The 13,335-nt window shown below is 49.0% G+C and overlaps 1 protein-coding gene across 2 annotated transcripts; it reads left to right on the forward strand.

Annotated features, from left to right (window-relative positions):
• Positions 1–2,334: 2,334 nt before the first annotated feature.
• On the forward strand, positions 2,335–9,444 carry RAPSN (receptor associated protein of the synapse). Of its 2 annotated transcripts, none has more exons than XM_027837847.1 (8): positions 2,335–2,606; positions 3,096–3,434; positions 3,989–4,147; positions 4,260–4,358; positions 4,510–4,632; positions 7,119–7,172; positions 7,589–7,788; positions 8,547–9,444. In XM_027837847.1, the coding sequence occupies exons 1-8, from the start codon at positions 2,415–2,417 to the stop codon at positions 8,617–8,619; spliced, it is 1,239 nt and encodes a 412-aa protein (XP_027693648.1). In that variant the 5' UTR covers positions 2,335–2,414; the 3' UTR covers positions 8,620–9,444. The 2 variants fall into 2 exon arrangements, with proteins under 2 accessions (XP_027693648.1, XP_027693647.1); XM_027837846.1 differs by lacking the exon at positions 8,547–9,444 and adding an exon at positions 8,048–8,307.
• The last annotated feature ends 3,891 nt before the right edge of the window (positions 9,445–13,335 follow it).

The following is a 13,335-nucleotide window of genomic DNA, read 5'->3' on the forward strand; positions in this document are numbered from 1 at the left end:
AAAAATAATTTAGGAGCATCAGAAATAGGATCTTTCTTCATTACTCCACTAGTCCATGTAGTTAAGAATAGCTAGCATTTATATAGTGTTTACTGTATGCTAGGCACAATGATAAACATTTTATAAATATTCTCTCTTGATTCTCACAACAACCCTGGGAGATAGGTGCCATCACTGTTCCCATTTTACAGATGGCTGGGACAAGTTAAGACACTTGCCGAGGCTGGGACTCCAGGCCGGTGGTCTATCTACCATACCACCTGCCTGCCTCTAGTTCCACTGAGAAGTGGTTTATGAGATGGTGAAGTAATAAATTTCTAATTATATATGCACACACGTGTATTTCTTGTTCATTCAACACATGTTTGTTGAATACCTACGTGGTAGGCACTGCTTGGTGCTGGCAGTACAAAATTATCATCTAAGCCTTTCTTGAGATTGGTTATTACAAGCTTTTACCGTGATGCTCTTGGATGAAAGAATTTCGTAAATTGTCTAACCTCTGTGGAAAAGGAGGCCTCTGTATAATTCTAGGTTGCTGGAAATTGATGAGTGAGTCCATTTTGCTGCATCTCTTTCTCCTTAGTCTCTCACCTTATCTAAAGATATTTATTTAGTGCCCACCCAGAGTCCCCTGTCCTGTACAAGTTTCTGGTCTCTGGTTAGTCATAGGTCAGTACTGTGGTAATGGGAGGGACTACTGTTGTCTCTAAAACTTGATCCTTAGAGTGAGGTCCCGGGGGTCTGTCTGAGCAGCGGTACCACCCAGCAGGCCAACTAGACACCATCTGTGCACAGCTTTTAAATGGGAGAGTACCATTATGTTCACCGATGAAGCCATGACTTCTTTTTTCCCATGATGCTGTACATTAGGCAGCTAGGTGTTGAGTGAAAGACCTGAAGTCAGGAAAATCCCAGTTTGAATCTTACCTGCAGACACTGGGTAAGTCACTTAACCCCTGTCAGTCTCAGTTTCCTCATCTGTAAAATGGGTAATAGCACCTTCCAGGGTTGTGAAGATCAAATAAGTTAACATGTGGAAAGTGCTTTACAAATCTTAGAGCACTTTATAAATACTCTTATTATTATTATTTATAAATACTCTTATTATTGTTACCTTTGTGCCTGGAATTTTTTCCAATTTATTTTTCAATTAAAAAAAAAAAACCAAACACCGAACAGACAAAATAGGTGGTAAATAAATGTAAAATACAGAGTTGGATGCCTCTGCCTCCTACCTTCTTCTCTTTGCCTTCCTCCTTCCCTCTCCCCTTTCTGGTCTCTTTCCCTTCCTCCCTCTTTTTCTAATGGGAGGGGTCAGGCTCAATGACTTCTGCAGGCCCTCCCAGGTCTAACATGATCCTGCGATCTGTGTCCACGGACCCCCTCCCCCCAGGAACCTCCTCTGTGGCTCACATCTCTGCGGGGTCTTTTGCTACAAAATGCAAGCTCTCTGTACAAGCTTATCCCAGTAGGTGGACGACAGGGAGCTTTATTCAGCTGTTCCCTTGTGGATGGACACCTCTTGGTTCTCATTTCTTTATGACCAGAGAAGCCTTCCATAAGAATTTTTTTTACGTGTAGGTCTTCTTCCTTTTTTCAGCTGAGCTTTAGAAAATCTTTAATCTATTTTTAGGATTGGGGGGAATCGGAACTAGAAGAAGCTTCAGCAACCATCTAGTCCACTCCACCTTATTTGACAGATGAGGAAATTGAGACCCGGGCTGGTGAAGTGAGTGCCAAAGTTGTCTGGCCGGTGAGGGGCACAAGCATTGTTCAGCCCCAACCCTCATGACTTCCGAGTCTAGCATTTTCCACTGTGCCCCTGGGATGTCTGCACAGCTGACATCTACATCACCTAGCTAAGTTTGACTTCCTTAACTCAGCCCATCTATCCTTGGTCCCTCTCTCAATTCTTGTGACTCGATGAAGCTTTCCAGCCATCCCTCGTGCCTCTGAACCAAAGAGAAGGGAAGCGGAGGGAAGGAGTCCTCCAAAGAAGGGGTCAGGGCTTCTGGGTCAGGCCTCTCTGGTCGGCAAGGTCTCAGCCGGGTGTCGGCGTTGAGCATTTACCAAGGCCTCAGACGAAGCAGCTTCCCTGGCAGCAGAGCGGGGTCTGTATGACCTTGGAGCTGACATTTTTGGCTGGCCATGTGGCCTGGACTGGCAGTGACAGCTGCAGGCTGGGTGGGGGCTGGAGGAGCTCAGTTCCTCGCCCAGGTTCCCTCTGCCGCCTCAGTCCTTTGTCCCTTCAGCCGGGAAGAAGCCGACTCTTCCATCTAACAGGAGATGTGTTCCTAGGGGACTTGGGAGGTGAGATTGTGTATGGCACTAGGTTTTGGGCAGTCAGGTTCCACTCTTCACTGAGGGACCGTTACTCTTTCTGGTCACTTAGGGGTGGGATTGAGCTGGAGATGGGGCAGGACCAGTCTAAACAACAGATTGAGAAAGGCCTTCAGCTGTACCAGTCAAACCAGACTGAGAAAGCCCTGCAGGTGTGGATGAGGATGCTGGAGAAGAGCACGGACCTCGTAGGCAGGTTCCGAGTGCTGGGCTGCCTGGTCACTGCGCACTCGGAGATGGGCCGTTACAAGGATATGCTGAAGGTAAGGAGGGGCTTCTTGGGGCCAGGCAGAGTTGGCACCCCCCCACCTCACCACTGCACTGCCCTGAATTACAGTGTTCAGAGGAAGCAGAAGTGCCAGCCTTTGGGCTCTTGGGCTCAGTTGGATAGGGTCAGGTTAGTAAACAGGCCTAGGACTGCCGGCCTATGGGAGGAGAAGTGCCTCCCTGCCTAAATCAAGGAAGGTAGTGACGTTTCGGGGAGCCCGTAGCAAGCCTGTAGCAATCTCCCTCTCGGACGAGGTGTGAGTTGGAATTGGGGAGTATCTGTCTTGATCTCCCCCCTTGGCTTCAAACCAGTTCCCCACCCACCTTACCCAGCCTATCTCACTTTCCCCAGACTTGCTTTGGCCCTGCCCTGGTGAGTCTGTACTTCCACTGGGCTATATTCCACCCCTCAGTGATGGTGGGCCCCAAACTGCTCGGAGGTTGAGCCTCTAGGGTCTCGGCTGAGGGCGGGGTCTGGGTGGCAGTTTGCTGTGGTGCAGATCGACACAGCCCGTGAATTGGAAGATGCTGACTGCCTCATGGAGAGTTACCTGAACCTAGCCCGAAGCAACGAAAAGCTCTGTGAATTCCAGAAGACCATCTCCTACTGTAAGACCTGCCTCAGCATGCAGGGTACCCGGGTGGGTCACCAACTGAACGGGCAGGTCAGCCTGAGCATGGGCAATGCCTTTCTGGGCCTCAGCCTCTTCCAGAAGGCTCTGGAGAGCTTCGAGAAGGCGCTTCGCTACGCGCACAACAATGACGATAAGATGCTGGAGTGCCGGGTCTGCTGCAGCCTGGGCAACTTCTACTCCCAAGTCAAGGTTCGTGGTGTCCCGGCCAGGTCAAGACAGGGGCAGGCATTTGGGGCAGAGCCTCAAGGTAGGCTGTGGGCTGAGAGGGCACTGCCCTTAGATGTAGAGTGAATGGGGACTTCCTGGGCAAAGCAAGCCAAGCCATTCTCAGGGCTGCGTCCTTCTGGTTCAGAAGCTGGGGCTGCCTCTGGGAGAAGGCTGTTTACCGGGCAGGGGGCGAAGCTGGCGCTAAACAAAGACCAGGAGGCACCAACTGAGGGTGACTGCTTGATCGACTTGCCCTTCTGAAACATCCCTCCCTCCTTCAAGGCTGCCTTATATTCATTTTACTCTGGTTCTCCCTCCAAAAACAGTGTGGTAGGGAGGGGCACAAAGAATTTGATAGATGCTGCACCTTATACCTTCCTAAAGATGGCCCTGATCTGGGTTGGAAAGGGCAGTGTTAGGCCCAGATAGCCTCTGACTGACAACTGTAAGGGTCCTCCTCCTGCCCTGCCCCTGAGACTTTGGCCAAGCTAGGTTGCCCCTGTTTATTTCCTGTGCCTGCCCCCCTCCGGCTGCAGGACTACGAGAAAGCTCTGTTCTTCCCCTGCAAAGCTGCTGAGCTGGTGAATGACTACGGCAAGGGATGGAGCCTCAAGTACCGTGCCATGAGTCAGTACCACATGGCAGTGGCCTATCGGAAGCTAGGGCACCTGGGCGATTCCATGGAATGCTGTGAGGTGGGGCTGGGACCAGGGGAGGGAGGCTCGGTTTCGATGGGGTCCCCCCTGCCTTGTGCTTTTTGGGTGGGGATGAGGGCGGGCTTTGGGATTGAAGGCCTCTGTGTCACAGGAGTCCATGAAGATTGCCCTCCAGCATGGGGACCGGCCTCTCCAGGCCCTCTGTCTGCTCTGTTTTGCTGACATCCACCGAAGCCGCAGAGACTTGGAGGTAAGATAGCTGAGTCCAGAAGGGCCCTCAGTGGGGAGGGGAGTTGGCTGGAATCAGTGGGAAGGAAAATGGGTCCTGGGATTTGCTGATGGGGGAGGAGTGGACCTGACCCCAACTATCTCCCTGCTCCCTCCTACCCCCCATCCCACAGACAGCCTTCCCTAGGTATGACTCTGCCATGAGCATCATGACGGAGATCGGGAACCGACTGGGGCAGGTGCACGTACTGCTGGGCTTGGCCAAATGCTGGGTGACCAAGAAGGAGCCGGAGAAGGTGAGGGTTGTCGCCTGTTCTCGTACCCTCACCCCAGACCCCTCTCTCTCCTCCTCCTAATAGTGCCTGCCCTGGGATTGGCTTTCCTGTGGCCCAGGCTCACTGTACCCAAAAAGGCAATAGGGGGATCCATACAGGCTCTTCCTTTGAATATTTCTAACATTTTAGGGGTATATAGGCAAGGTATTTTTGCTAGACCTTAAGAATGAAAAAAGGCGAAATGAAAGTCCCCTATTTCTGCCCACAAGGAGTTTATATGGTACAAAGGGCCTACAAAATGTTCCTCCAAATAAATGAAATAGGAGGTAGCGTGTAATGGGAGAAAGAAGAGGTCAGAAGTGCATTAGGAAATATTGAGGCAGGAAAGAACATTTCCGCTAGAAAAATCGGGAAAGGCTTTATGGAAGAGGTTGACTGACCTCTGACCCTTGAATACAGATTCTGAAAAGCAGAATTGAGGAGAGCTTGAACAAAGAAGTGGGCAGCGATGCCACGTCTACCTCAGAACAGCTAGTAGTCCATCCAAGACAGTGCACGGAGGGAAGAAACATTAAATGAGGCTGGCGAGGTGGGCTCCAGATGGTGCAAGTCCTGAAATGCTAGCCTGCAAGCTATCTCATTCCATAAGGAGCCAACCGCTGATGGTTTTTTAATAGAACAGCAACATAGATCTGTGCCTTAGAAGGGTGATTGTGGCAGCTGCATGAAGAATGAATTGAAGTGGGCTGGGACCAGAGGCTGGGAGACCAATTAAAAGAATATTGCTGTAGTCTGAAGGATGAGGAAGTCAGATAGTCGACAAGCATTTGTTATGTGCAGGTATTGGGGATACAAGAAACTCAAAAAACCCTGCTGTCATTGGGCTCACTTTCTAATAGAGGAGACAAGCAAACATGCAGATAACTAGGCACACACGATGGATGTGGAGAGTGTATGTGCAAGGGAGCTTCATCGGGGTAGGCTCTAGCAGGTCAAGGGAGGGAACAAGGCCTCCCTGCTGTACAAGGTGAGATTTGAACTGGATCTTGAAGGAAGCTGGGGAGCTGAAAGGCAGAGGGGAGGAGGGTGGGCATTCTAGGCATGGGGGACAGCCTGTTCAAAGCTGTGCACGTGGGAGACAGGGTCATGTGCAAAGAACAGCAAAACGGGAGGAGAATGCATTAAAAATATTGAAGGTGCTATATTGTGAAGGGCCTTGAGTACCAAAAATGAGTTTCTATTGATCTGGAAGGTACTAGGAGCTGCTGGAGTTTACTGGATAGGGGGTGACATGGTCAGACCTATGATGTTAAAATATCAATATGGCGGCTGTGTGGAGAATGGGTTTGCATTGACAGGTTTGTGGCAAGAAACCAATGAGGACATTAATGCGGCAGTCTCGATAAGAGATAAGAGGGAATGTTAGGAAGGTAAGGATGATTGGATATGAAGGCTGATGGGAAGAAAAGTCAAAGGTGATGCCAAAGTTTCAAGCCTAGTGCTTAGGAGCAGGGTAGTGGCCATCAACAGAAGTAGGCAAGTGAGGAGGGGCAGGCTTCAATAACACACCTTAAGCTGGAATCAGTCTTTGGCAATCATCTCAGCCAATTTGCCTCTTGCATCCCCTCCCCCACCCCTGCCCCTATTTGATCGAGGAGGGCACCAAAGCTCAGAGAGATTGAGATCAGTTAGCAGAGTCGTCCAAACTCACATCCTCCAACAGCCAAAGCAGTGCCCTTTCTGCTATGCAATCCTGTGGAGGGAACAAGGAGGAATAGGTTTCATTGAGTTTTGTACAAGTTGGCTTTGATACGGGAGTGGAACTGTGGAGATACCTCAGGGCTGGAGTTCAAGGAGATTGAACCTATTGATAGATGGGTAGAGAGAAAGAGAGGGAAGGAGACCAATACACATTGGAGAATCATCTGTAGATGAGTAATATCGGAACTCGGGAGAATCAGTGAGATCACTAAGAGAAAGAATAGACAGGGGTCCAAAACAGACTCTGAAGATTCTCATGGTTAAGGGGGATGTTATAGAAGAGTCAGGGAAGATGAGAGCTGAGAAAAAGCTACGGGAATTAAGATATTGGTGGGAAGAGAGCTGCTCGACGCATATTTCATTTTCTCTGCCAAAGAAAATTACTTTTTGGTTTGAAAAGAAAGAACAAAAATGGCCCATGTAGAGGTGAGACCTAAGATAAAGAGCTAATAGCTGACTTTGGTGACTGCAGCTCCCCTCACCCAAAGGAGTCACCCCCTCAGGCACTGGAGTCCCATCAGTGACCAGTTGGAGCTATCCAGAGGCAGAATGTCTAGGCTATGTCTGGAGTCACTGGACTCCCCGTTACTAAAAGCCTTCTAATGGAGGAGCCAGATGACAGCCTGGGTGGGGGGTGTGGTGTTGAGGACGGATTCTCAAGCAGGTGGCCACAGAAATCCCTTCCCACTTTGAAGTTTTGACCTTTAGCCCGGGCTCACATCTCTTTTCTTTGAACCTCTGCTCAGGCTTTAGATATCATTGAAAAGGCCCAGGATCTGGCCGAGGGACTGGGGAACAAGGTAAGACTGGTTCCTTCCCTCTGATCTAGAACCCTTCCAGCTCCTTCAGAATCAACACCAGAGCCGAGTTAGAATGGGGAGCATAGGACATTAGTGCCAGCAGTAACCTTAGCCCGGCTTAGCACCCTCAACATTTTAAGATGAGGGGAGCGCAGGACGCAGACGAGGAGGGGAGTTTGGGAGGGGGTGGAGGGTCTCCCCCTCTGTCAGCCTGTTAAGCAGCAGACCCCCTCTGGTGAGACCCTAGTCCCCTAGCCGCTGCACCCTGTACAGCGTTGCTGGATAACTCTAAAGGCGGAGTGGGGCGCTGCTGACAGCTGTTATAATCCATCACCCCAGAGGTTGAGGGAAGCTCCTGAGTGGTCCCCATATCGATCTGGTCTCCTTTCCTCCGCCCCTCTCCTCTCCATGTCCAGCTCAGTCAGCTCAAACTCCACTGCCTGAGCGAAGGCATCTATCGCAGCAAGGGACAGCAGCGGGAGCTCCGGGCTCACGTCGTGCGCTTCCATGAGTGTGTAGAGGAGACCGAACTCTACTGTGGGCTCTGTGGGGAGTCCATCGGGGAGAGGAACAGCCGGCTGCAGGCCCTGCCTTGCTCCCACTTCTTCCACCTCAGGTAAAAGGCTGGAGGAGGTCGCCAAGTGGCGCTGATGGAGCATCTGCACCCAGTGGCTAGGACCAATAGAGAGCATGGCGCTGCCTGTGCCAGACGGAGCTCTCAGGACCAGGCAGGGGCACATCTCTGCTGAGGCATCCTCAGGGAATGCGTTTTCTGGTGCCTGGGCTGGCTGGCACCCACAGCCAAGGGGGGCAGTGCCTGAATGCAGATGCCTCGCCTTGGCATTGGCCTGGTTCTTGTGTTTCTGCACTTCCAGGAGGCTACTCTTTGTAGACCCCCAGGTCCCTTGGGCCCTAGTCCCCACCTTGACTTCTTCAGCCTTCCCTTCACCCACTGCTCTTCCTGAACACCGACTGAGGCCCTGTTCTGTGTAGGGTGCTATGGGGGATCACAAAGGTATACAGAAACGGTCCCGGCCTTCCAGGAGTCTAGAAGCATGTAGATCATCATAGACAAGATAGTGTTTTTAAAGGGGCAGCTGTGGGAGGGCTCTGGGCAGTGGCCAGGACAGCATTTCAGAGGGGGAACTGGTTCCAGCTGAAGGATCAGGGAGGGCCTTACCATATGACCCCAGAGCCCCAAGCCAACCAGACCATAGTGTCCTCTGGTGGGGGGATTAAGGTTTGTGTTGGATGAGAATGGGCCCCTGGGGAGGGGCAGTGGAAGGGGAAGGTCATGAAGTTCAGGGGTGACAGTGTGTGATTGGGGGCAGGGGAGCAGCCAGGCCATGAGAAATCCTCTTTGCCACCCTCAAGGTGCTTACAGAACAATGGCACCCGGAGCTGCCCCAACTGCCGCCGCTCCTCCATGAAGCCGGGCTTTGTGTGACGGTGGGACTGAAGCTCTGTTACAAGCCTGGAGGTGGCGTGAGGGAGAACTGCTCCAAACCAGACTCTGGACACAAAGGGGGCCTTCCTCCTTCCCTCTTCCTCCCCTGTCACGGCCGGGCCTCTCGCATCTGCCTGGGTGTGCTGAAGTCCTGGACCTGCCAAGGATTTCCTTGCCCAGTGGGACCTCACCATCACTAATTAGCCTATCTAGAGCTTTCCTTATCTGAACTGTGCCAAAGCCACGTTGCCATCGGTTTTTTTCCCCTTGAATTCCACATGTTAGCTTTGTTTTAGAAGGGGCCCAGCGAAGTCCAGCTTCATTGTCCATATTATCCCCACCCCACACACACCCCTGCCCCTTACACTGTCCTCCAGCATTCCTGGCTGCCATGTTTCTGTCCTTGACTTAACCCCACATTTGTTCCCTTTTCCCTGTATTACCCCACTTCTGCCCAATTTCACCCTTCAAGTCCCTTGAACTCAGTCCAATCTATAGGGAAAGTTAGCATTCTGGAGGCCAGATTCCTGTCTGTGGTGGTAGCAGTAACTGGGGTTATCCCACCCCTTTCCTGGCTTGGGGACTGCCTTACAGCCCTTCCCCTGGCTCTCATACTCAACCCTGGGATTGGGTGCCTGACTTCCCCCACAAGAGGATACAACTACTTGGGATTCTTTTCTTTGTCAGGCCTGCCTAGGCTTGGGACACCCCCCCCCCCCCATCCCCGCTGCTACCCAGAGGATTCCAGCCAGCCCCTGATGCCACCCTCCACTTGTTTGTATTCTGATCTTTGTAGAAAAATAAAAAATAAATCATTTCTGTCCAGCTCAGAGTAAATCTAACATATCTGTTATAGAAAAGTTTAAGTCAGTCATTTCTACCCAGGTCTGACTAAATCTAACATCCTATGACCAAGACATATGGGTGGGTTATGCTGAAAGTTATGTATTGATGAGGTTGGTTTGTGAACCTGTCCCAAAATATTCATTCAGCAAACATTATGCATCTACCGTGTGCAAAGCAATTTGCTAGATGTTGACAAAAATACAAAGTGTAGATAAAACTGGTCCCTGACTTTGAGAAGTATATACTATAGTAGGGAGATGACACACTGATTAGAATATTAAATATTACATAATATAAGAAAGATCTCAGTGTAGGAAAGTAGTAAGCATGTATTAAGCACCTACTATGTGCCAGGCACTCCTAGTGTGGAAACGCCTTCTAAGGCAGTCTGTTGACGACCCAAATAAATCTCAGGAAGTTACCTGAGAGGCACATAAAGGTTAAGTAGCTTGCTTAGGCTCACACAGGTACTGTCAGAGGCAGGTTCTAAAAACCAGGTCTTACTGACTCAGTCCAGCATTCTATCTATCCTATTCTATTACCTCTCATATCTATTTTATCTGTTCTAATACCTCTGTATTCCATGTGAAGTTTACCAAAAAAAGAATTACAAAAAGAATGGCTCTGCGAGGTTCGGGGTGGTGGTAGGGAATTATTATAATAGCTAGCTAGCATCTATATAGCACTTCAAGGTTTGCCAAATACCTTACAAATGTATCATTTTATCTTCTCAACAGCCCTGAGAAGTAGCTGCTATTATTAACCCCATTTTACAGATGGGGATAGGGAAACTGAGGTAGACAGGTTAAGTGAGCTGCTGAGGTCATACAGGTAGGTAGTGTCTGAGACTGGACTTGAACTCAGGTCTTCCTGATACCAAGTCCAGCACTCCATCCTCTATACAACCTAACTGGCCTTTGAGTTTTATTAGAGATTAAAAATTAGCCCTAGAACTGTGCCCAAAGGGCAATCAGCTGTGCAGACCCTTTGACCCAGCAATACCACTACTAGGTCTGTATCCCAAAGAGATCATAAAAACTAGAAGAGGACCCACATGTACTAAAATATTAATAGCTCTTTTTGTGGTAGCCAAGAATAGGAAATTGAGGGGATGCCTATCAATTGGGGAATGGCTAAACAGGTCATAGTATATGAATGTAATGGAATACTGTTGTGCTATAAGAAAAGATGAGGGGCAGCTAGGTGGTGCGATGGATAGAGCAACCACCCTGGAGTCAGGAGAACCTGAGTTCAAATCCAGCCTCAGACACATAACACTTAGTAGCTGTGTGATCCTGGGCAAGTCAACCCCATTGCCTAGCCAAAAAAAAAAGAAAGAAATGATGAGTGGGAGTGATGAGGTCAAGAGGTTTAGGGGTGCTGGGACCCGACATCACAACACGCGGGTCCTCCCCAAGAGAATTCGACCCAAGCCTTCTTTCAGCCAAAGATAAGGTTTATTAAACATCCGCCAAACTAGCCAAACTCTTAGGAATCTGAGAGTCTAAGGTATTGGCTAGATTCTAAGAACCTGAGCATGTGGCTAGATTTTAAGAATCTAATCACCTGAATGGAGACAAGATGGACCTTATATACAGAAAGACTATGGGAGGGATCTAGGAGTGGCCAAGCAGTCTGTGACATAGTAGAACTCCAGGGGTGGCCCAGGGAGAATGGATTAAGGGTAGAAAGTGGCCTGGGACCTTGGGGAGGTAAGACAACGGAGGGCTAGGCTAAATGAAGGATAACAGAATTGGGAGATTGGGTGTAGCCACAATGAAAGGCCAGTTGATTATAGCCTCAGGTGAACAACAGAGATTTGGCCATGTGGGAAAGTCCAGGGTTCTTCCTTTTCGGGGTTTAGATCCCATCCTCATCAGGAGGACTTCAGAAAAACCTGGGAAGACTTATATGGACTGATGGTGAGTGAAGTGACCAGAACCAGGAGAATGTTGTAACAACCATGTTGTTCGATGACTAACTTTGATAGACTTAGCCCTTCTCAGCAATGCAAGGATCTAAGACATCTCCAAGGGACTCATGATGGAAAATGCCATCCACATCCAGAGATAGAACTATGGAGTCTGAATGCAGATCGGAAGATACGATTAGCTAATTTTTTTCTTCTGTTTTATTTTGTTTTCTCTTTCTTGTGGTTCCTCCTATTGGTTCTAATTCTTCTTTACAACATGACTAATGTGAAAATATGTTTAATAGGAATGTATATGTAGGGCCTATATCAGATTGTGCGCTGGCTTGGGGAGGGAGGTGGGGGGGGAGGGAGAGAAAATTTAAAACTCAAAAACTTATGGAAGTGATTGTTGATAAATCAAAATAAATTAATTTAAAAAATGATGAGCAGGCAGACTTCAGAAAAACCTGAAAAGACATACATGAATTGATGCCCAGTGAAGTGAGCAGGACCAGAACACTGTATGATAATCAACTGTGAATGATTTCACTATTCTCAGCAATGTTCCAAGACAATTCCCAAATGAAAAATGCCATCCACATCCAGAGAAAGAACTATGGGTTCTGAATGCAGATCAAAGCATACTATTTTCACCTTTTTTCATTATATTTTCCTTTTACAAACTAATTTTTTTTTGCAAACTGTTTCTTCTTTTATAAGATGACTAATATGGAAGTAGGTTTTGCATGATTGCACATATATAACCTGTTTCAAAGTGTTTCCTGTCTTAGAGAGACAGGGAGGGGAGGGAGACAGAAAACTTGGAACTCAAAATTTTATAAAAAAGACCAGCCCGGGATAGAAACCTGTTTGCATTCTCCTTGAGAAGTGCTCGCGCCCATCTCTTGTCAATGTCAGGGAATGATAAGGGAACAGGCCTCAAGAAAAATGCAATAGCTCATTGTCTGTTCAATGATAGGAGAGTATGAGAGAGCCCTTTGCAGAGCCTGTGAAAAGCCAGGCCCAGAGCTCTGCACCTCACCCTCCCACCCCTATCTAAGCTGGTACCAAGGCCCATGCATCTCACCTCTGCAGCATCTCTCCTCTGACACCCTTCCCTACTCCACAGAGCCTTATGCCCTCAAGCTTGGACTACCACAATTGTTGCTGGTGGCTCTGCCTGCCTCAGGTCTCTCCCTGCTCCAATCCATCCTCCATTTAGCTGTCAAAGGGATTTCCCTCAAGTGTGGGTCAGATCACATCACCACCTTCCTCAATAAATTCCAGTGGCTCCCTGACTCCTCCAGGATCAAACACCAAATGCTCTGTTTGGCATTTGAAGCCCCTCACAGCCTAGACCCCTCCTCCCTATCCAGTCTTCTTGCATCTTCCCCTGGCCTCCTGGCTGCTGCTGCTTCATTTCTCAGCTCTCCCCCCTCATCTTCACCTAATGGCTTCCTTTAATCCTAAGGAAAATCTCATCTTTTACAGGAAGCCTTTGCCAAACACTCTTCACTCTAATGCCTTTGCTGTCTTAATGCTTTCCTATTTATCCTGCAAGAAGCTTGCTTTGTCTAGTTGTTTGCTTGTTGTCTGTCTGAATGGAAGCTCCTTGGGGGCAGGAACTAGCTTTTGCCTCTTCTTGTATCCTCAAGTTTACATGGCATACAATAGGTGCTTAATGTTTGTTGCTTCTACAACCCCCGAATATAGCTTGCTTTGTACATGCTGTATGTTTGCTTGATGCTTCCCCCATCTGACTGGGTGCTCCTCTAGGGCAGGGACTGTTCTTGCCTCCCTCTGTGTGCCCAGCCCTTGGCACAGTTCCTGGTATACATTAGGCGCTTAATCAATGTTTACTTAGTGACTGGTGCATCCTGCCGTGCGTGCACGCCGTGCCATCCCTTGGTCTGGGCAGCTCCAGAACCTACTGCGGCTCCTTAGGGAGGATGCGGACT

The sequence above is a fragment of the Vombatus ursinus genome, unplaced genomic scaffold (assembly GCF_900497805.2).
Source record: "Vombatus ursinus unplaced genomic scaffold, bare-nosed wombat genome assembly UNPS02014822.1, whole genome shotgun sequence".
NCBI lineage: Eukaryota > Metazoa > Chordata > Mammalia > Diprotodontia > Vombatidae > Vombatus > Vombatus ursinus.

What these genes read in the sequence shown, in the direction of transcription:
- RAPSN (XM_027837846.1), top strand. Translation starts at nt 2,415, where the DNA reads ATGGGGCAGGACCAGTCTAAACAACAGATTGAGAAAGGCCTTCAGCTG. An exon ending in GAAGCCGCAGAGACTTGGAG is followed by an intron (nt 4,359 to 4,509) that starts GTAAGATAGCTG and finishes CCCATCCCACAG; the next exon opens with ACAGCCTTCCCTAGGTATGA. An exon ending in CCGAGGGACTGGGGAACAAG is followed by an intron (nt 7,173 to 7,588) that starts GTAAGACTGGTT and finishes CTCCATGTCCAG; the next exon opens with CTCAGTCAGCTCAAACTCCA.